Source organism: Rattus norvegicus, chromosome 2 (genome assembly GCF_021556685.1).
Source record: "Rattus norvegicus strain SHRSP/BbbUtx chromosome 2, alternate assembly SHRSP_T2T, whole genome shotgun sequence".
NCBI classification, from domain to species: Eukaryota; Metazoa; Chordata; class Mammalia; order Rodentia; family Muridae; genus Rattus; species Rattus norvegicus.
In genome coordinates, this window is record NC_141535.1 from 5,746,240 (window position 1) to 5,768,480 (window position 22,241).

The 22,241-nt window shown below is 39.7% G+C and overlaps 1 protein-coding gene across 13 annotated transcripts in view; it reads right to left on the reverse strand.

Moving 5' to 3' along the window:
* Cast (calpastatin) overlaps positions 1 to 22,241 on the reverse strand; it is a 102,404-nt gene that overhangs the window by 17,178 nt on the left and 62,985 nt on the right. For all 13 annotated transcript variants that reach the window (XM_087616402.1, NM_001033716.1, NM_001033715.1 and 10 more), the window contains 5 exon segments: positions 20,503 to 20,598; positions 15,123 to 15,224; positions 14,545 to 14,628; positions 10,711 to 10,761; positions 10,473 to 10,544 (listed from right to left, as the gene is read on the reverse strand). In XM_087616402.1, coding sequence (XP_087472528.1) covers positions 10,473 to 10,544; positions 10,711 to 10,761; positions 14,545 to 14,628; positions 15,123 to 15,224; positions 20,503 to 20,598 — 405 coding nt within the window.

The window sequence follows — 22,241 nt, forward strand, 5'->3', positions numbered from 1 at the left end:
TAGCACATAGGCATGTCTTATCTATAAGCAACCATGCCTACAATACATGCAGGCATTCCTTTTGGGTGCCAATTACTTTTCATTTCTTGTTAATGGCTTTTTCTTATAACATTTAACAAAAAATCAAAGGTTCATAATTTTAGAAAATGTTTCTGGTCTTATATTAAATATTTTGTTTTAAAAACTGAACAAAACAACTCAGCCCCAGTCAGGGCCTGCACTCCTGACCCCTCTCACACCCAGAGAAAGCTTGATGCCTAGGAAGTCCATCATAACCAGGCTGGAAGGTGAGACACACCCCACCTTTCCCTAATACCTGGCCTAACTGAGACCCCCATAGGGCCCATGAGAGATACATCATTCTTCCTCCAGTCAGCAACTCTGCCCAGGCAGAGCTGCCCAGATCCCCTCCTATACCCAGAGATAGTTTAACTCCTTAGGAGGTCTGTTAAAAGGCTCACAGATCAGGTGATCCACTCCCCTGCCCTGCGCCCAAACACCCACATCCAGAGATAGCTTGATTCAAAGGAAGTCTTCATAACCAGGCTCTCAGTAGGGACAGGCTCCAGTCAGAGAGAGCAAGGCCACTTAACACCAGAGATAACCAGATGGGGAGAGGCAAGCTCAAGAACATGAGCAACAGAAACCAGCATTATCTGAACCCAGTTCTCCCACCACAGCAAGCCTTGGATACCTGAACCCACTTGAAAAGCAAAATTTGGATTTACCATTTCATGATGATGATGCAGGACCTTAAGGAGGACATAAATAACTCCCATAAAGAAATAGAGAAGAAGCTAAACAAAGAATTCACAGCTGAGGAATGCCGAATGGCTGAGAAGCACCTAAAGAAATGTTCAACATCTTTAGTCATAAGGGAAATGCAAATCAAAACAACCCTGAGATTCCACCTCACACCATTCAGAATGGCTAAGATCAAAAACTCTGGCGACAGCAGATGCTGGCGAGGATGTGGAGAAGGAGGAACACTCCTCCATTGTTGGTGGGGTTGCAGACTGGTAAAACCATTCTGGAAATCAGTCTGGAGGTTCCTCAGAAAATTGGACATTGAAGTACCTGAGGACCCAGCTATACCTCTCTTGGGCATATACCCAAAAGATGCCCCAACATATAACAAAGACACATACTCCACTATGTTCATAGCAGCCTTATTTATAATAGCCAGAAGCTGGAAAGAACCCAGATGCCCTTCAACAGAGGAATGGATACAGAAAATGTGGTACATCTACACAATGGAATACTACTCAGCTATCAAAAACAATGACTTTATGAAATTCATAGGCAAATGGAGGGAACTGGAAAATATCATCCTGAGTGAGGTAACCCAATCACAGAAAAACACACATGGTATGCAATCATTGATAAGTGCTTGAATTACCCTAAATGCACAGAACACATGAAACTCAAGAAGGATGACCAAAATGCGAATGCTTCATTCCTTCTTTAAAAGGGGAACAAGAATACACTTGGGAGGGAATAGGGAGGCAAAGTTTAGAACAGAGGCTGAAGGAACGCCCATTCAGAGCCTGCCCCACATGTGGCCCATACATATACAGCCACCAAACTAGATAAGATGGATGAAGCAAACAAGTGCAGGCTGACAGGAACTGGATGTAGATCTCTCTTGAGAGACACAGCCAGAATATGGCAAATACATAGGTGAATGCCAGCAGCAAACCACTGAACTGAGAATGGGACCCCCATTGAAGGATTCAGAGAAAGGACTGAAAGAGCTTGAAGGGGCTTGAGACCCCATATGAACAACAACGTCAACCAACCAGAGCTTCCAGGGACTAAGCCACTACCCAAAGACTGACCCTGGGCTCCAACTGTATAGGTAGTAATGAATAGCCTAGTAAGGGCACCAGTGGAAGGGGATGCCCTTGGTCCTGCCAAGGTTGGATCCCCAGTGAATCTGATTGTTGCTGGAAGACGCAGTAATGTGGGCAGGATGGGGAGGGGAACACCCATATAGAAGGGGAGTGGGAGGGGCTAGGGAGATGTTGGCCTGGAAACTGGGAAAGGGAATAACAATTGAAATGTAAATAAGAAATACTCAATTTAATAAAGATGGAGGAAAAAAAATACAGGAAAACATAGGTAAACAGGTAGAAGTCCTTAAAGGGGAAACACAGAAGTGCAAAAAGCTCACAAACCAAAACATCTAGGAAATTCAAGACACTATGAAAAGATGAAACCCAAGAATCATAGCTATACAAAAGAGGGAAAATTCCAATGCAAAGGGACAGTAAACATCTTTAACAAATTATAGAAGAAAACTTCCCTAACCTAAAGAATGAGATGCCTGTAAATGTACAAGAAGCCTTCAAAACACCAAATAGAATTTGACCAGAAAAGAAATCCCTCCCATCACATAATAAAAATACCAAATACACAGAACAAAGAAAGAATACTAAAAGCACTAAGGGAGAAAGTTCAAGAAACATATACAGGTAGACCTTATAGGTACATTACATGAAACTTCTCAACAGAGACTCTAAAAGTGAAAAGATCTTGGACAGATGTCATGCAGACCCAAAGAGCTATTATACCCAGGCTACTATACCCTGCAAAACTATCAATCATCATAGATTGAGAAACCAAGATATTCTATGACAAAACAAAATTTAAACAATATCTTTCAGCCCTACAGGAAATAATAGAAGGAAAACTCCAACACAAGGAGGGAAAGTACACCCAAGGAAAACCAAGAAATTAATCATCTCATAACAAACCAAAAAAGAAAAGTAAAAGAGAATCAAACAAACATAATACAACCTCTAACAAAAAATAATAGGAACCAACAATCATTGGTCTTTAATATCTCTCAACATCAATCGACTCAATTCCCCAGTAACAAAAAAACCTAGGTTAAGAGACTGGATAACTAAACAGGACCTTTGCTGCATACAAGAAACAAACATACCTCAGGGACAAAGATGGATACCACCTCAAAGTAAAAGGCTGGAAATTTTTTGCAAGCAAATTGTCCCAAGAAACAAGCTGGAGTCACTATTCTTATATTGCATAAAAATAGAATTGCAACAAAAAGTTATCAAGAGATGAGGAAGGACACTTCATACGCATCAAAGGAAAAATCCACCAAGAGGAACTCTAAATTCTGAACACCTTTTCCCCAAATGCATGGGCTCCCATAGTTGTAAAAGAAATGTTACTAAGCTCAAAGCACACATTGCACCTCACACAATAATAGTGTGAAACTTCAACACCCGACTCTCACCAATGGACAGATCATGGAAAGAGAAACTAAACATAGACACAGTGAAACTAACAGAAGTTATGAAACAAATGGACTTAATAGATATCTACAGAATTTTTCACCCCACAACAAAAAAACATATTTTCTTCTCAGTACCCCATGGTACCTTCTCTAAAATTGACCATATAAATGGATGAAAAACAAACCTTAAAAGATACAAGAAGATTGAAATAATCCCATGCATTCTGTCAGATCACCCCAGATTAAGGCTGATATTCAATAACTCAAGGACACGGAATAACTCTCTACCCAAAGATAACTTGGTCAGGGAAGAAATAAAGAAATTAAAGACCTTCTAGAAGTCAATGAAAATGAAGGCACAGCATTCCCAAACTAATGGGACACAATAAAAGCAGTGGTAAGAGAAAAATTCATAGCACTAAGTGCCTTCATATAGAAATTGGAGAGATCCTACACTGGCAACTTACTAGCTTATCTGAAAGCTCTAGAACAAAAAGAAGCAAACATACCGAAGAGGAGGATGCAGCAGGAAATAATCAAACTCAAGGCTGAAATCAACCAATTAGAAACAAAGACAACTATACAAAGAATCAACAAAATTTAAAAGCCGGTTCTTTGAGAAAATCAAGAAGATAAGATAAACCCTTAACCCAACTAACTAAAGGGCACAGAGACCATATCCAAATTAATAAAACCAGAAATGAAAAGGGAAGTATAACAATAAAAGCTTAAGGAGAAAAATTTTAAAAATATCAGATCCTACTATAAAAGCCTACACCCAACAAAATTGAAAAATCTAGATGAAATGAATGATTCTAGATAGAAAACAGGTACCAGCGTTAAATCCAAAACAGATAAACAGTCCCATAACCTCCAAGAAAATAGAAGGAGTCATTGTAATCTTAAAAAAGATAAAAAAGCCAAGGACCAGATGCTTTAATTGTAGAATTCTGTCAGACCTTCAAAAAAGTCCTAATAACAATACTTCTGAAAGTTTTCCACAAAATAAAAACAGAGGGACTCCCTAATTCATTCTATTAAGGAACAGGTATGCTGATACCTAAGCCACACAAAGACCCTGCTAAGAAAGACAACTTCAGACCAATTTCACTTATAAATATCAATGCAAAAATACTCAATAAAATTCCCATAAACCAAATCCAAGAACAAATCAAAAGCATTGTTCATCATGATAAATCACCAGGCCTCATCCCAGGGATGCAGGGATGGTTTCATATATGGAAATTCATCAACATAACCCATTATATAAACAAACTCAAAGAAAAAAAATCAAATGATCATCTCATTAGATGCTTTTGACAAAATGCAACTCCCCTTCATGTTAATAGTTTTGGAAAGATCAGGAATTCAAGGCACATACCCAAACACAATAAAAGCAACATACAACAAACCAATAGCTAATGTCAAATTAAATGGAGAGAAACATGAAGCAGTCCTACTAAACTCTCCCCATATCTATGCAATATAGTACTTGAAAAATAAGACAGCAAAAAGAGATCCATGGGATACTAAGTGGAAAGGAAGGGGTCAAGGTTTCACTATTTGTGGAAAATATGATAGTATACATAAGCTATCTCAAAAATTCCACCAGAGAACTCCTACAACTGATAAACAACTTCAGCAAAGTGGTTACATATAAAATTAACTCAAACAAATCAGTAGCATTCCTCTACATATAGGCTAAATGGGCTGAGAAAGAAATTAGGGAAATAACAACCTTCACAGTAGTCACAAATAATATAATATATCTTGGCACAACTTTAACCAAGCAAGTAAAAGATATGTGCGACAAGAACTTCAAGTCTCTGCAGAAAGAATTTGAAGAAGACCTCAAAAAATGGAAAAATTTCCCACGTTCATGGATTGGTAGGATTAATATAGTAAAAATGGGCATCCTACTAAAAGCAATCCACAGATTAAAATTCCAACCCAATTTGTCACAGAGATAGAAAGAGCAATTCTCAACTTCATCTGGAACAATGAAAACCCAGGATAGCAGAAACAATTCTAAATCATAAAACAACTTCTGGAAGAATCACCATTTCTGAACTACAGCTATACTACAGAGCTGAGATGGTTTGTATGTGCTTGGCTAAGGGAGTGGTACTATTATAAGGTGTGGCCCTGTTGGAGGAGATGTGGCCTTGTTGAAGTAGGTGTGTCACTGTAAATGTGGGCTTTAAAACCCCCATCCTAGCTGCCTGGAAGTCAGTACTCAGCTAGCAGCCTGCAGATGAAGATGTAGAACTCTTAGCTCCTACTAAACCAAACTTCTGAATCTGTAAGCCAGCTCCAATTAAATGTTGTCCTTATAAGCGTTTCCTTGGTCATGGTATCTGTTCACAGCAGTAAAAGTCTAAGACAAGAGCAACAGTGATAAAAACTGCATGTACTGGTACAGAGACAGACAGGTAGGTCAATAAAATAGAATTGAAGACACAGAAATAAACTCACACATCTATGGTCCCTTGATCTTTGACAAAGAATGCAAAAGCATACAGTGGAAAAAAGAAAGCATTTTCAACAGAAAGTACTGGTCTAGCTGGCAGTCTGAATGTAGAAGAATGCATATTGACCCATTTGAATCTTGTACAAAGCTCAAGTCCAAGAGGTTCATGGGTCTCTACATAAAAACAGACATGCTGAATTTAATAAAAGAGAACATGGGAAATTCTGTTCAAACAGAATACCAACAGCTCAGGCTCTAAGGTCAACAGGCTACAAATGGGACCTCATTATATTGAAAAGCTTCTATAAGGAAAAGAACACTGTCAATAGGACAAAATGGCAACTTACAGATTGGGAAAAAATCTTTACCAACTGTATGGCCAATAGAAGGCTAACATTAAAAATATACAAAGAACTCAAAAAGTTGGACTCCAGAAAACCAAATAACCCAACGAAAAAAATGGGGTACAGAGCTAAACAAAGAATTCTTAACTGAGAGATCTCGAATGGCCAAGAGGTACCTATACTTAAGTGACCCCAAAAACTCCACTGGAAAATTCATAACCTGGTAAACAACTTCAGCAAAGTAGCTGAATTTAAAATTAACTCAAACAAGTATGTAGCCTTCCTCTACTTAAAGGATAAACAGGCTGAGAAAGAAATTAGGGAATGACACCCCTCACAATAGTCACAAATAATATAAAATATCTTGGTGTGACTCTAACCAAGCAAGTGAAAGATTTGTATGACAAAAACTTCAAGTCTCTGAAGAAAGAAAACAAAGATCTCAGAGATGGAAAGATCTCCCATGCTCATGGATTGGCAGGATTAATATAGTAAAAATGGTCAAATCTTTCTGAAAGCAATCTACAGATTCAATGCAAACCCCATCAAAATTCCGACTCAATTCTTCCTAGAGTTAGAAAGAACAATTTGTAAAATCATTTGGAATATAAAAACCCAGAATAGTGAAAACTATTCTCAACAATGAAAGAACTTCTGGGGGAATCACTACCCCTGACCTTAAGCTGTATTACAGAGCAATAGTGATAAAAACTGTACTATATTGGTACAGAGACAGGCAGGTAGATCAGTGGAATAGAATTGAAGACCCAGAATGAACCCACACAACTATGGTCACTTGATATTTGACAAAGGAGCTAAAACCATCCAGTGGAAAAAAGACAGCATTTTCAACAAATGGGACTGGTTCAACTGGTTGTCAGAATGTAGAAGAATGCAAATTGATTCTTATTGCCTTGTACAAAGCTCAAGTCCAAGTGGATCAAGGACCTCCACATCAAACCAGATACGCTGAAACTAATAGAAGAGAAAGTGGGGAAGAGCCTTGAACACATGGTCACAGGGGAAAATTTCCTGAACAGAACACCAATGGGTTATGCTCTAAGATCAAGAATTGACAAATGTGACCTCATAAAATTGTAAAGGTTGTGTAAGGCAAAGGACACTTTCAGTAGATCAAATGGCAACCAACAGATTGCGAAAATATCTTTACCAGTCCTACATCCAATAGAGGGCTAATATCCAATATATACAAAGAACTCAAGAAGTTAGACTCAAATAACCCTATTTTAAAAGAAGGGGTACAGAGCTAAGGAAATAATTCTCAACTGAAGAATATCAAATGGCTGAGAAGCAACTAAAGAAATGTTCAACATCCTTAGTCATCAGGGAAATACAATTAAAAACAACCCCAAGATTCCACCTCACACCAGTCAGAAAGGCTAAGATCAAAAGCTCAGTGGATACTGGTAAGGAAGGACATGAACACCCTGCACAACTGGGCATATACCCAAAAGATGCTCCAACACATAACAAGGACATGTGCTCCACTGTGTTCATTGAAGCCTTATTTATAATAGGTAGAAACTAGAAACAAACCAGATGTCCCACAATGGAAGAATTGATACAGAAAATGTGGTACATTTGCATAATGTAATACTACTCGGCTATTAAAAATGACGACTTCACGTATTTTGCAGGCAAATGGATGGAACTAGAAAATATCCTGAGTAAAGTAACCTGGACTCAAAATTACATACCTGGTCTGTTCTCAGTGATAAGTGGATATTAGCCCAAAAGCTCAGAATACTCACGATACAGCTCACAGACTATATGAAGCTTAACAAGAAGGAAAGCCAACATGTGGAAGTTTCAATTCCACATAGAAGGGGGAACAAAATAATCATGAGAGGCAGAGGGAAGGAGGTACCTAGGTGGGAGAAAGAGTAGAGGAAAAGGGGGGTGCAGGACGATGTATGGGAAGAGACAGCAAAGAAGTCTAGAGGGCCAGGAGAAGGAATAGAAATAAGTAGCATCAGAGGGGGTGGGGTTAACCACTAGGAAGTCCAGATGCCAGGGATGCAAGAGGCTCCCAGGATCCAATGAGGATGACATTACCTCCCAACAATGAGGAAATAGAAACTGAAGAGACTACCTCCAATCAGATGTTTTCTAAAGGAAATACAGGGACAAAAAATGGAGCAGAGACTGAAAGAAAACCCATCTAGAGATGGCTCCACCTTGGTATCCACCCCATATGCAGACACCAAACTCCTACACTATTGCTGATGCCAAGAAGTTCTTGCAGACAGCAGTCTGGTATGAATATCCTCTGAGAGATTCTGCCAGCACCTGACTAAGACAGATGTAGATACAGTCAACTATTGGACTGAGCTCAGGGTCCCCAATGGTAGAGTTAGGCGAAGAACTGAAGGAGCTGAATGGGATTACAGCCCCATAGGAAGAACAACATCAACTCATAAAAGAACAGCACAGGGAAATCAGTCTACTTAAGAGCAGAGAGAGAGAGAGAGAGAGAGAGAGAGAGAGAGAGAGAGAGAGAGAGAGAGAGAGAGAGAGAGAGAGAGAGAGAGAGAGCCTGAGGTGTGATGCCTGTTGGTAACAGCTTTAATGGGACAGTTTTTTGCACTGACAGTTTACAGAGAGAACAAGCCACACAGGAAAAGATAGAGAGAAACGGGACCCCACAGAGCTCCCAGGAACAAAACCACCAAACAAAGAGTATACATGGGTGGGTCCATGGCTCCAGCTACATATGTAGCAGAGGACTGTCTTATCTGGCATCAATGGGAGGGGAGGAGCTTGGTTCTGGGGCTTGTTGTCCTAGAGAAGGAGGATGCTGGAGGGGTGAGCCGAGAGTGGGTGAGTTGGTGGGTGAGTACCCTCTTAGAGGCAAAGGGGGGGGTGGGAGCTTTTTGGAGGAGAGACAGTAAAGGGGTACAACAATTGAAATGTAAATAAATAATTACTAAAAAAAGAGAAACTGAACAGATACAATTATGGAATTGCCATTCTTTCAAGGTTTTTATTTAAAGCAAGAATGTATATTAAATTTCAAATAAATAGCTTTTTAATATTTATTTTATGTATATGAGTGTTCTTTTACCTGCATGTAAATATGTATACCATGTATGTGTGCGGTGTCTGTGAATGTAATAAGTGTAATCAGACCCCCTAGGCCTAGAGGTACAGTTGTAGGTCCTGGGTCCTCTGTAAGAGCAACAGAGATCTTAACCTCTGAGCTGCTCACTCTACAGTGATTTCTTAGATACTGACATTTAGAAAAATTAATATCTAATGGAAGGACTTTGTGAGCAGTTTTTTTAGATTGTAGTTTCTGTTTAGTGTTCTATTTAGTTTTGCTTTTGTTTAGGTTTTATGAAGTGTACTGACATTTTTCTCTAGAATTTCTTTAAAATTGTTGTGCACAATGTTTCTCCCACAATCAGTTTAACTCTGTGCTGCTTGTTACATCTTTTTCACTTTTACTTTAAATTTGAGTTTACTGCAATCTCTTTCCTCTATTATACCCACCAGTACATTTTCAGATTTAAGACATTGTAAGACCAAGTAATGATTGGCTTTAAAGCACAAAAACTTCAGGAAATCACAAGAGCCCTTCTTTCTTCTCACTATCCCAACAAATACATATTTCATGTCATTGTGCATATAGGAACATATTCATTTTCTAACTGACTGGGAAAAATATGTAAACTTTATGATGAACTAGGTTTACTGTAAATAGATAGCCTGGATGCTTTAGCTGTATAATTTTGGGAACTTTAATAGATTTACATGTTTGCATAAGCCATACAAATCCTAAAGAACATGCTCAACATTATTAAAAATTGTCTACACTCGAAATGTATATAAGAAATACTCAAGTTAATAAAAAAAATTGTCTAAACCACCTGGTAATAGAATTCTCTTTGAGTACCCATTATTCTACATGAAGCTAACTTAGGATAATCTGTAAAGTGACAAATGGTAGAAATGAGGTAGTATGAAAAGTGATGTTAGATATATTCAAATTGAAATTGTTTTCATAAGGCCACCTAATATAAAACCTGGTTATTTGTTCAATTAGTCTGTTGAAAACATCCTAGGTTCTAGAATAATATTTCAGGTATAAGAAATTATTCATGGTGGGTTGATCATTAATATTTATAACCTTTCCCTACCCTATATCCCATGTTATCCAGGAGAACACTAGGCAGTGGTGGTGCATGCCTTTCTGCCCTGAGAATTCTCTGAGTTCTAAGCCAGCCTAGTCTACAGAGAATGTTTCAGGATAGCCAGAGGTGTAAAGAAACCCTGCCTTTAAAAACCAAAACCAAAAAACAACAAAACAAACAAACAAAACTAAGAAAGGAAGGAAGGAAGGAAAGAACGAACGAACCAGAAAATTTATACTTACAAGAGACAATATGTTTGCAGGACTGGAGAAGTCCTGAGACAATGCATCAAGAAGGAAGTCATCGCTTAAGGGCTACAAGAAGCAGAAAACATGTCAACAAACAATCATAATGCTGACAAGTTTCTTCAGTGTCCACTGTATCACATTCTGATAAGCTCCCTAGAAGCTTCTGCCCTTCCCAGATTACCAATCAGTGTCCACAGAAGACATACAGTCTCAGAGAGAGCAGATTGCTTACTGGAAGTTGTTCCTCGGCTTCTTTTGGCAGGAGCGGTTTTCCATCCTTATCCTGTTCAGAGTGAAAACACGGATCAATCATTTCACATATTATCCCAAATATGAAACCTATGCACATTACAAGAAATCAATAGGCTAAAACCTACTGTATATTTAATGTTGATTATTTAACTTGAGAAAATTATCTTAGTAGAGACTATATCCAGTCTAATTCAGTTCATATTCACAGTCAGTTTACATGCATCAACCTTCCTTGGCCAAGGAGTCTGCCAGCACATTTGGTATGGCTTGTGACCCAGAAGACCAGAGATGACCAGAAAAGAAAAGCACGTGAATCATTAAAGTAGCATGTTACAAGGGTGTGCCAACAAATCTCTCATTTATAAGGGAACACTGGGACCATATTAAAAACCAGCTGAAAGTCCTAACCCTCAGGGACCTCGTCTTGTGGGTGGGGCACTCTCAAACTTAGGGCTCAGATTATGTTAATCTTCAAATGATTTCAAATGCCACTTTTGAGTAATAGAACAAAAACAATGAATCACTTGAGCCTCTTTAGTAAAAAGATTTAGAAATCAATGATCAATTATTTATATGTACAAAAATCAGTGAGTACATAGGTACATATAAAGATTTCGCCTGTGAAATGTTCAAAATGCTATGCTTTCTTCTCTATATTTCAAATGTGCTGTGCCATGGTTTAGAATTATTTACTATTTTCTTATAGCTAACTCAACCCTCTTCTTGTCCTCTGAATTCACTTGCAGCTTTGGCCCTTTTTTTTAAATATGAGGAATCTACTAATTCTAAACCAAGTCTTAGTGGCAAAGGTAGTAAAGATCCCAAGTAAGGCATGAAACCCTGGGTGCTCCCTTGCTCTGTATTCAAATTGTAATCTACATTCTACCATCTCACCATTCAGTGCCAGGAAGGGGGAAATTTGATTTCACAGCACAGACCCTCACTATAGAGAGAGACCTGATATAAGCATAGGTGATGAATGACAACAGTGTTTAAACAAGAGGTCAAGACAGTAACCTGGAACTGTCATAGAGTAAGAGTTAACTGACAAATGTATGAGGTAAGTTCAGAGATGGAAACTACTACTAAATAAAGGGGCCAGGAAAACCTTGAAATAGTGCTAAGATTCACTGATGACAGGGAGAAAGGAGCCAGCTTCTTTTGTTTGTTTGTTTGTTTGTTCTTTTTTTTAATTGCATTTTTTATTCACACTCTAAATGTTATCCCATTTCTCAGTTTCGTCTATCCTGCTATCTCCCCTCGCCCTGCAGCACTGTTTCTATGAGGGTGCTTCCTCACCCGCCCACCCACTCACTGCTACCTCCTCACTCTGACATTCCCTTACACTGCAGCATCCAGCCTTGACAGGAACAAGGGTCTCTCCTGCCATTGATACCTGACAAGGCCATCCTCTGCTACATAAGCAGATGGAGCCATAGACCTACCCCTGTGTTCTCTTGGGATGGTGGTTTACTCCCTGGGAGCTCTGGGGAGTCTGGTTGGTTGATATTGTGTTCTTCTTATGGGGTTGCAAACCAGAGGTTGATGCTCACAGCCAACCATTGAACTGAGAACAGGGTCCCCAATGGAGGAGTTAGAGAAAGTAGCCAGCTTTCTATTGAGCTAACTGCATATGGCCTGCTTCTATGGAACAGAGATCAGAAATGGAGGGACTTGTGGTCCTCAAAGTGCCCTGAATAATTTGTAAAACAATGTATATCTAAGTCCCCAAATTATAGGAATCCCATCACTTTTGGTTGCAGAATAAAATGGAGAGGTATCTAGGATAATAAACTTTTAAGTTAAGAAGAACTCAATGTAAGATCTTGACTTGCACAATGAATTAGTGCATGTGGATGGATGAGGACTGTGAATTCAGCTTCTCATAACAGTACTAAAGTGATCTGAACCTTCTTGTCAGTGGTATGTTATGTAGATGACTATTCAGCTGGCTATGTATCTGCCCTGTGTAAATGACCATCCTGAAACTGACCACAATGGGGTCTCTCTATTGGTCACTTGGTCTATATAGCCAAACCTTTCAGTATGAAGAAGACAGTCAATGTATCACTTTACTCAGTGTTTAACTTCTCACACTTTTAACTTATATTTAAGGAATACAAAGTTTTCTACATAAGAAATAATTTTTCATTTTGAAATTTGTACCTGCAACAGGTTTGCCTATATTTGCGGTATTGTAACAAACCACTTGTAAAGGAAAAATATTTAGTGGGTGAGAGGGCACTTTTTTTTACATTATGAAGGTAGAAAGGTTACGTAAGAGTATATTTTAAGCCTCTATTACTGACACACTTGGTTGATTCCCAGAATTTAAAGGTACGTTCCTATTGCTGATACTACTATTCACTTTGGACACAGGACTTAGAGGAATTGAGCTGCATCTGACCTCGAAACCTCTCCTTGAGGATTAGCTTTCATTACATTATAAAGTGCTATACAAGTTGCAAAGAGAGAAAAGCTGTCATAGTCCAACCCATTCCCAGTATGGCAAGATGTCGTTAAAAGTGAAGTAGGACTAACTATCAGCTTCCTAAATGTCCTTAAGCCCTGCCTAGTAGAAAAGAATTCATGTATGGTACTGCAAACATAGCCAACTGTCCATGGCTAGAGAGGTCATGGAACTTTAAGGAGAATCTACTGTTGCCACTTTCCCAAACCAGTATTGCCTTTAATGGGATTCTCTGTTTTTGATGTTGTATTTTAATTACAACATCTTTATTTCCTTTTCTCCTTCCAAATTACTTCAAGGACTTTTTCATTATTATTGTATGCATGCATGTATTTGTATATTCATATATATCCCCAAATATAAGCTGTTGAGTCCATATAATGTTACTGTATGCATCTTTACTATGTTCTTAATACTTATCCCCCAGGTAAGTGTAGCTTTTGTCACTCATCAGAGGTTTCTTTTATAGCAAATGAAGACTTTAGAGAAAGCTACAACTGACCACAGGGTAGAGAACAACTGACATGAGTCTATTCCCAAATGATATCTAGTACAACCCTTACACCAAAGGCTTAGGGAATATCACAGAACAACAGGTTAATGAGTGTAAGAAGAAGAAGACTAGGATGTGTGCTACAGGACTGCATCTTCTATATATGTCAGGGAAGCTGTATCCATAAAATCCCAACAATATGATTGTCTAAATAAGACTTGAACAATGACAATATCAGTTGACATGCTAATGTGTAAGAGGGAAATCTAATGGGGTTCTACCCCTAGACAATGAATGCTGTGGGAGGGAGAGACAATCTTCCCAAGGATGAGCTTCATAATCACTCATCCAAAAGAAAGTGATAAGCCCTAAAAACAAACATTCAGAAAAGCAACACTAAATGGGCTCATTAGCTTGTATCTATATATTAAGTTCTGTGTATCAATGTGTGTGTGTGTGTGTGTGTGTGTGTGTGTGTGTGTGTGTGTGTGAGAGAGAGAGAGAGAGAGAGAGAGAGAGAGAGAGAGAGAGAGGTGCACAATAATAATTAAGAAAAAGAGAGTAGTATTTGAGAGGGAGAAGGTAAGGTGTAAAGACATGGGAGGAGGTAGAAGAAGGAGGGTAATAAGTTCAGCAGACACATACATATACGAAATTTTAAAAATATGTATAAGAGTATGTTTTATCCCCATATCTGGTATTCTAACATGGTATTAGTGCTAATACAACATAGAGTCCGAACATAAAGAAATGGGATCTTTATATTCCAGGTCTGCTCTCGGTACATATTTATGTATGTAAAATTCAAAACAAAATGGGAAACAAAATAGGAAAATAATCAGCCTGTTTACCTTGACTATTTCTAGTCGATAATCAGGAGGAATTGTTTCTTCTTTTTCACCAAGTTTTTCATGATCTTCTTCTTTAGCTTTCTCCTAAATAAAAGTGGTATCATTTTCAGGGTTGTTGTCTCCTTTTCTACAATTCATTCTTCACAGACTAAATTTAAGGTAACCCTGTTAACTTCAAACAAGCACATGGTCATGGGTATGAGTTCCTCAGCAGCTTAAACATTACCATTGTTTAATTTAACAGTGTTAAACTTTAGCTGGCTCAGAAACCAGATTTCAGCCTACTGGCCTAAGGGCAGGTTGGGAGGTATATTAGGTATATGCTACTTTACTTGTGATCAGAAAGGATGAATACAGGTAGACAAAAGTGTGATTCATGGAACCTGGACATAGGCATGTAACCTATCTACTATAGTAGATCAACATTGGAACTTCCTAGGAGTTAGCTTATTATGTGCAGTATTAAAGAAAGACAGATGATCATGCTTTATAGATATATTTTTTAAAAACAGAGCATTAACTTGTTGGAGGGCAGAAATTAATAAGTTATTTTATAAAAACATTTGACTTGCCATTACCTTGACTTTATCCACCAGAGATTTTTCATCTTCTGGATCTTCTTTCCTTGTCCCCAGGCTTCTAGCCAAGGTTTCTACAGCATCATCTGGCACTACGCCCTTCTGCAAGAGCACAGGTGATTAGTCACCCTTACCAATTCAGAAAGGCACACACATATTTCAAGTCTGCATTTTCTTTAATAGCTTGTGTTAACATTCTGTTTAAGCTTCACCCTCAGTTACTTGGCAACAGCCAGGTATGCCTGACACACTCCTCCATTGTTGGTGGGATTGCAGACTGGTACAACCATTCTGGAAATCAGTCTGGAGGTTCCTCAGAAAATTGGACATTGAACTGCCTGAGGATCCAGCTATACCTCTCTTGGGCATATACCCAAAAGATGCCCCAACATATAAAAAAGACACGTGCTCCACTATGTTCATAGCAGCCTTATTTATAATAGCCAGAAGCTGGAAAGAACCCAGATGCCCTTCAACAGAGGAACGGATACAGAAAATGTGGTACATCTACGCAATGGAATATTACTCAGCTATCAAAAACAATGACTTTATGAAATTCGTAGGCAAATGGTTGGAACTGGAAAATATCATCCTGAGTGAGGTAACCCAATCACAGAGAAACACACATGGTATGCACTCATTGATAAGTGGCTATTAGCCCAAATGCTTGAATTACCCTAGATGCCTAGAACACATGAAACTCAAGACGGATGATCAAAATGTGAATGCTTCACTCCTTCTTTAAAAGGGGAACAAGAATACCCTTAGCAGGGAATAGAGAGGCAAAGATTAAAACAGACACAGAAGGAACACCCATTCAGAGCCTGCCCCACATGTGGCCCATACATATACAGCCACCCAATTAGACAAGATGGATGAAGCAAAGAAGTGCAGGCAGACAGGAACCGGATGTAGATCTCTCCTGAGAGACACAGCAAGAATACAACAAATACAGAGGCGAATGCCAGCAGCAAACCACTGAACTGAGAATGGGACCCCCATTGAAGGAATCAGAGAAAGGACTGGAAGAGCTTGAAGGGGCTCGAGACCCCATATGAACAACAATGCCAAGCAACCAGAGCTTCCAGGGACTAATCCACTACCCAAAGACTATACATGGACTGACCCTGGACTCCAACCTCATAGGTAGCAATGAATATCCTAGTAAGATCATCAGTGTAAGGGGAAGCCCTGGGTCCTGCTAAGACTGAACGTGATTGTTGGGGGGAGGGCGGCAATGGGGGGAGGATGGGAAGGGGATCACCCATAAAGAAGGGGAGGGGGAGGGATTAGGGGGATGTTGGCCAGTAAACCGGGAAAGGGAATAACACTCAAAATGTAAATAAGAAATACTCGAGTTAAAAAAAAAAAAAAGGAGCTGCTTGCCCCCTCCTCACTGCTCCTCTCTTGCTCTCTTGTTGTCTTGCTCTCTGCCTCTTCCCCTTTGTCCCTTGTCTCCCAATTTCCCTCCCCACTTCTCTTCATGTGCTCGTGGCCAGCCTCTACCCTTCCCTTCCCTTCCCTTCCCTTCCCTTTCCCTTCCCTTCCCTTCCCTTCCCTTTCCCTTCCCTTTCCCTTCCCTTCCCTTCCCTTCCCTTCCCTTCCCTTCCCTTCCCTTCCCTTCCCTCCCTCCCCTCCCCTCCCCTCCCCTCCCCTCCCCTCCCTTCTCTTCGCTTCTATCTCTCTCTCTCTCTCTGTCTCTCCCCCCTCTCTTCCCCTCCTCTCCCCTTCGCTCTCTCTCCTCTCCTCTCCTCTCCTCTACCTCTCTCTCTCTCCTTACTACCCTCTTAACTCCCTTCCCCATGTCCTGAATAAACTGAATTCTATACTATATCGTCCTGTCCTGTGGCTGGTCTCTCAGGGGGAAGGGATGCCTCAGCATGGGCCCGCTAAGGCACCCCCTTTCCCATACCTCACCACACGTCCATAGAACATAACCCAGTCTCTATCTTTTTATTAACACATCATATGGTGCCATAACTCAGATTTAGAAACTCTAGAGGTTTTGCATCCCCCTGCAACTATCCAATGCTAGCTAGCCTAAACTTCGGAGAACTAGTAAGCCCCCTCCCCATACTGGTCAGAGTAAATGTCCCCAAGGTCCCAGGGGAGCTTTCTTGAGCTTGGAGCTACCCCTGAGGATGGTGCCATTGAGGATGGAGACATTCAGTCTTTCCACTTATCCTGATTTAAGACTTTTTCTCTTGGGTGAGATTTTACTTTCTCCTATTAAGACTGTTTCTTGCTGCTGAAAATACCAAGCTAGGCCTGGTATTTTCCCAGGCCAGGGTAAACTGCTCTCTGGCTCAGGAGCACTGGCTCCAAGCATAGTCCCAGTCTACCACATGAATGCCTGGTGATCTGGCCTGTGCTAGAATTTCTCTGGTTATTAATGATGCCCTCAGGACACTGGTAGGGGCAGTTAATAACCACTCTCACCCATGGATCTGCCTTGTCCCTATTTCCTGGGATGTTTTGATCTAATACACAGTAAGCAGAAAGCAATGTCTCTATGTGGCCACTATTCTGGCATTCTCTTGCTAGCGATCCTTAGCCTAGGCTTCCCCCTCCCTTCCTCATGGTTGCTGTGCTGCTGCAGCTCCTGGTTCACCAACCTGGGAAAAGCAGGTCTGGCCCCGCCCATTGTGTCCTGCCAGGGTCTCTTGTCTCTGAAACGTACTTTCCCACTGGAGTGCAGCCATCTGCTGCCCCTACATTTCCGGCACTCCCACACTTAGGGGTTCTGTGCTCTGCCTACTGCTGCAGGAGCTACAGCCCCTGGTTCACAGCAGCAGGAAAATCAGCTTTGGCCCTGCCTGCCCCTATCGGCCTGTCTTCTTTGATTATAATTCTGTTTAAGCCGGATGAAGCCTGGAGAACATGCAACTTTAGGTACTTCCCTTCCCCCTGCCCACCGGGGGTTGGGGGGAGGGGACTGGGGTTGATGATGGCGTGGGGTCAGGGAGGGGGCAGCACCAAACCGAAGCCAGAATCATTGGTTGGGGCTTCCTCTGCTGCCTGTAGGAGGCTCTGCCCCACCTGCCAGGGTCCTAGCCAGGCCTGCCACAGAACCACCCCTACACCCGGTGCCTCAACTGGGAGCCTGTGAGCCTGTCCCTGGCTCTGCAGATTTGGCTACACTGATATTAAAAGAAAGAACAGGAAGCACAAGTGAGAGATGGTAGGGAAAATGAAGAAACAATGTATGGTCCAAAAGACAGGACTTTGTTCTGGCTTTCCAAACTATGGGTCATAACTGTTCCATAGTGACTTTTAAAACTTTGCTGAATGTTTCCTCACCAGAAAGCTTTTCATGGATAGAAAACAAGATACCATGCTAAACTATCACAAGCACCCAACATTAATGTGTTTATTAATTTTTTCACTATGTAGGTGCTGGTTCTGTAAAACATCTGAGTAAACACATCCCAAGAACTGTTTTTCCTGGGAAATGCTATTCTCACTTATCAGCATGGAAGCATTTGTAAATTATTCAAGAGAAAGCTGCCCATTTTCCATATGGGACTGTTGAGAGTATGTTCTAACTTGAGGTCTGGCTTTATCTATAGATAGCTGAAAGGCAATCAAGAGCCAAACCACACTTCTCAATCTCATGACAGGTCTGGATAATAGGTACACTCCTCATGGTCATCATAAAGCCTTCATAGTATCCTTCTAAATATCAAATGAAGAGACTAGCAGAGGGAGGTCAGTGAAGGCATGCCTGGAAAGTAGTAATGAATCTCCAGATCAGACCATCCTTAACATCATGAGCAACAAGGAGATACTACACAAGATCTGGAAAGCATGTCCTAAAAGAAGAAAGCTAGCCGATTTTGTAAGTGTGAAGCAGTAGTCCCTGAGTCATTAGAGAATAGGAGGAAAACCCACAAAGAACAAAAGCAAATACTGACTAAACTAGTTAAATACCACACTTCATTCAAAAATTAGAAGGAAAGAAAAAAAAAAGAAAGGTCAGATAGAAGGATGAAGCAATCTTTCTTCCAATGTGGAAAGGGTCAGGGTCATTGTCATGATTTGAGTATAAAGCATTCTATGAGATCCAGAAGACATGTGGCACTGGACTTTCTGTCAAATTATAGGACAAAGGGGTGATTGATGGAATATCAGAGATGGTTGTAAAAATAAATACAAAGGGTTTCGGAAGATAAAAGCAAAGCAACACCTGAGTTAAAAAGTTAAGTGCAGATGAGGTTTCCAGCACAACCCTGAAGCCCAATAACAATAAACAGCGACTGTGCATTAGTTTTGCTTCATTTTCTTGGGGGTAATATTATGGTGACAAACAATAGCAAGTCGGAGGAGACAAAACAGAGCTTGTTCAAGTCATCGAATATGCTAGTTTGGGTGGTGCTGACGGCATACTGCACATGGAGATGAAAGGCACAATCTCAACCATAGGAGTTTGGGATGTGTCCTTAGATTTCTGAGAAAAGAAGCAAGTATTCTGAATAACTTAAGAACTACTTGACAAATAAACTGAACAACAGTAGCTCAGATGCTACTAGATACAAGTTATAAGCATGGTCCTTTTGAATGCTTGTTGAGCAATATTCATGCCAAGACATGTTAAAAACTTTTCAGTGACTGTAACTGGAACTTGGAGACTGTTTTCACATGTGTGAAAGAAGAACACTGTTAATATAGATAGTAACTCAAGGGCTATCTGAGAGCATCTTGTAAGTCTTAAATATGTGTACCAATGTATGAAATAATACTGAATAGGAATCTTTGAATCATCCCTGGAAATGTTGTGAGAAAACATACTCTCAGATTTTCACCCCAATACACTGAGGAATTCTAGGGGCAGGGTCCAGTAATTTTCAAATCTTAATCAAATTTTAATCTGGACAGTTTAGCAATGTTTTCCTAGCCAAGCACTCAGGAGAAAGAGCACTAACAAAGCATGCTCTTGTCATCGTTTCAGGGCTGCATTTTTTAAACTGATAAATCTTGGGGTTGAAGAAGCACCAATATAGCTTAGAACCTTTTAAGCGATTGCTTTAAAACGTACACACACACACCACACACACACACACACACACACACACACACACACACACACACACACCAAATAAACAACTAAGAACCCTGCCATGAGAACTCCTTTTAGACAGGGATGAGCTGATGGAAAGGAAGCCAGGGCTAGAGTATATTAACAGCAGCATATATAGAATCCTTTCACAGGGAGCAGGACTGTTGTGACTGGAAATATTCTTCAGAAAGAATGATTCTGGTGGACATGAACATAGGAAGGAGAGTGAAGATTTCTGGGTTGAGAAGTATGGCAATTTTATTTAACCAGCTCAGATTAAAAATGAACATTAAGACCCCACAAGTCATATTATCAGAAGCATACCTTTATTTTTGCAGCTGGCATAGATGGTTTTTCTTGATATGTAGGTTGGACAAAATCTGCTGAAAGCTCCCCAATCAGCTCTGACTCACTCAGGCACTGTAAAAAGAAATGCAGGATTAGAATATACTCTGTGGTGTAAAAGGAAAGACAGTAGGGGTTGGGGATTTAGCTCAGTGGTAGAGCGCGCAAGGCCCTGGGTTTGGTCCCCAGCTCCAGAAAAAAAGAAAAAGGAAAAAAAAAAAAGACAGTGTGTTTTTTCTTTTGTGTTTTGTTTGTTTGTTTTTTTAACTTGCTTTAACATGACATAGTTAAATTATATTATCTCAAATAAAAAGCTAGCTTGATAAGACATTCAAATATACACAATATCTTTCCACAAATCCAGCTCTACAAAGGATAATAGATGGAAGACTCCAACACAAGGAGGAAAACTATATCCTCGAAAAAGCAAGAAAGTAATCTTCTTCCAACAAACCCAAAAGCAGATAACCACACAAACACAATTCTACCTCTAACAACAGCAATAACAAGAAACAAAAATCACTATTTTTAATATGTTTTAACATCATTGAACTCAATTCCCCAATAAAATGACATAGACTAACAGACTAGATAAATAAACAGGACCGAGCATTTTGCTGGATATAGGAAGCACACCTCAGTGACAAAGACAGACACTACCTCAGAATAAAATGCTGGAAAACAATTTTCCAAGCAAATGGTCCAAAGAAACAAGCTGGAGTAGCCATTCTAATATTGAATAAAATCAACTTAAAACCAAAAGTTATCAAAAGAGATAAGGAAGGACACTTACACTCAAAGGAAAAAACCTACCAAGATAAAATCTCAATTCGGAACATCTATGCTCCAAATGCAATGGCCCTACATTCATAAATGAAACTTTACTAAAGCTCAACGCATACACTACACTACAAACAATAATAGTGGGAGATTTCAACACCACACTCTCATCAATGGACAGATCACGGAAACAGAAACTAAACAGAGACATGGCGAAACTAACAAAAGTTATGAACTAAATGGACTTAACAGATATCTATAGATCATTTCATCCTAAAACAAAAGAATATACAATTTTCTAAGCAACCCATGTTACCTTCTCCAAAACTGACCATATAATTGATCACAAAACAGGTTTCAACAGATACAGGAAGATAGAAATAATCCTATGCATTCTATCAGATCACCATGGACTAAGGTTGGTCTTCAGTAACAAAAAACATAACAGAAAGCTCACATATACATGGAAGCTGAACAATCCTCTAATCAATGATAACTTGGTCCCATAAATGCTAAAGAAATATTAGCAGTTATTAAACATCTCCCAACCAAAAATAGTCCAAGACCAGATGGGTATAGTGCAGAATTCTATCAAATCTTCAAAGATGATTTAATACCAATACTCTTCTAACTATTCCACAAAATAGTAACAGAAGGTACATTACCCAATTTGCACTTTTAAGTCACAATTACGCTTATACCTAAACCATACAAAGATCCAACAAAGAAAGAGAAAGACCCATGAATATCGATGCAAAAATACTCAATAAAATTATAGCAAACTGAATGCATCAAAACAACCATTCACCATGATCAAGTAGACTTTATCCCAGGGATGCAGGGATGGTTCAGCATACAGAAATCCATCAATGTAATCCACTCTATTAACAAACGCAAAGAAAAAAAACCCCACATGATCATTTCATTAGATGCTGAGA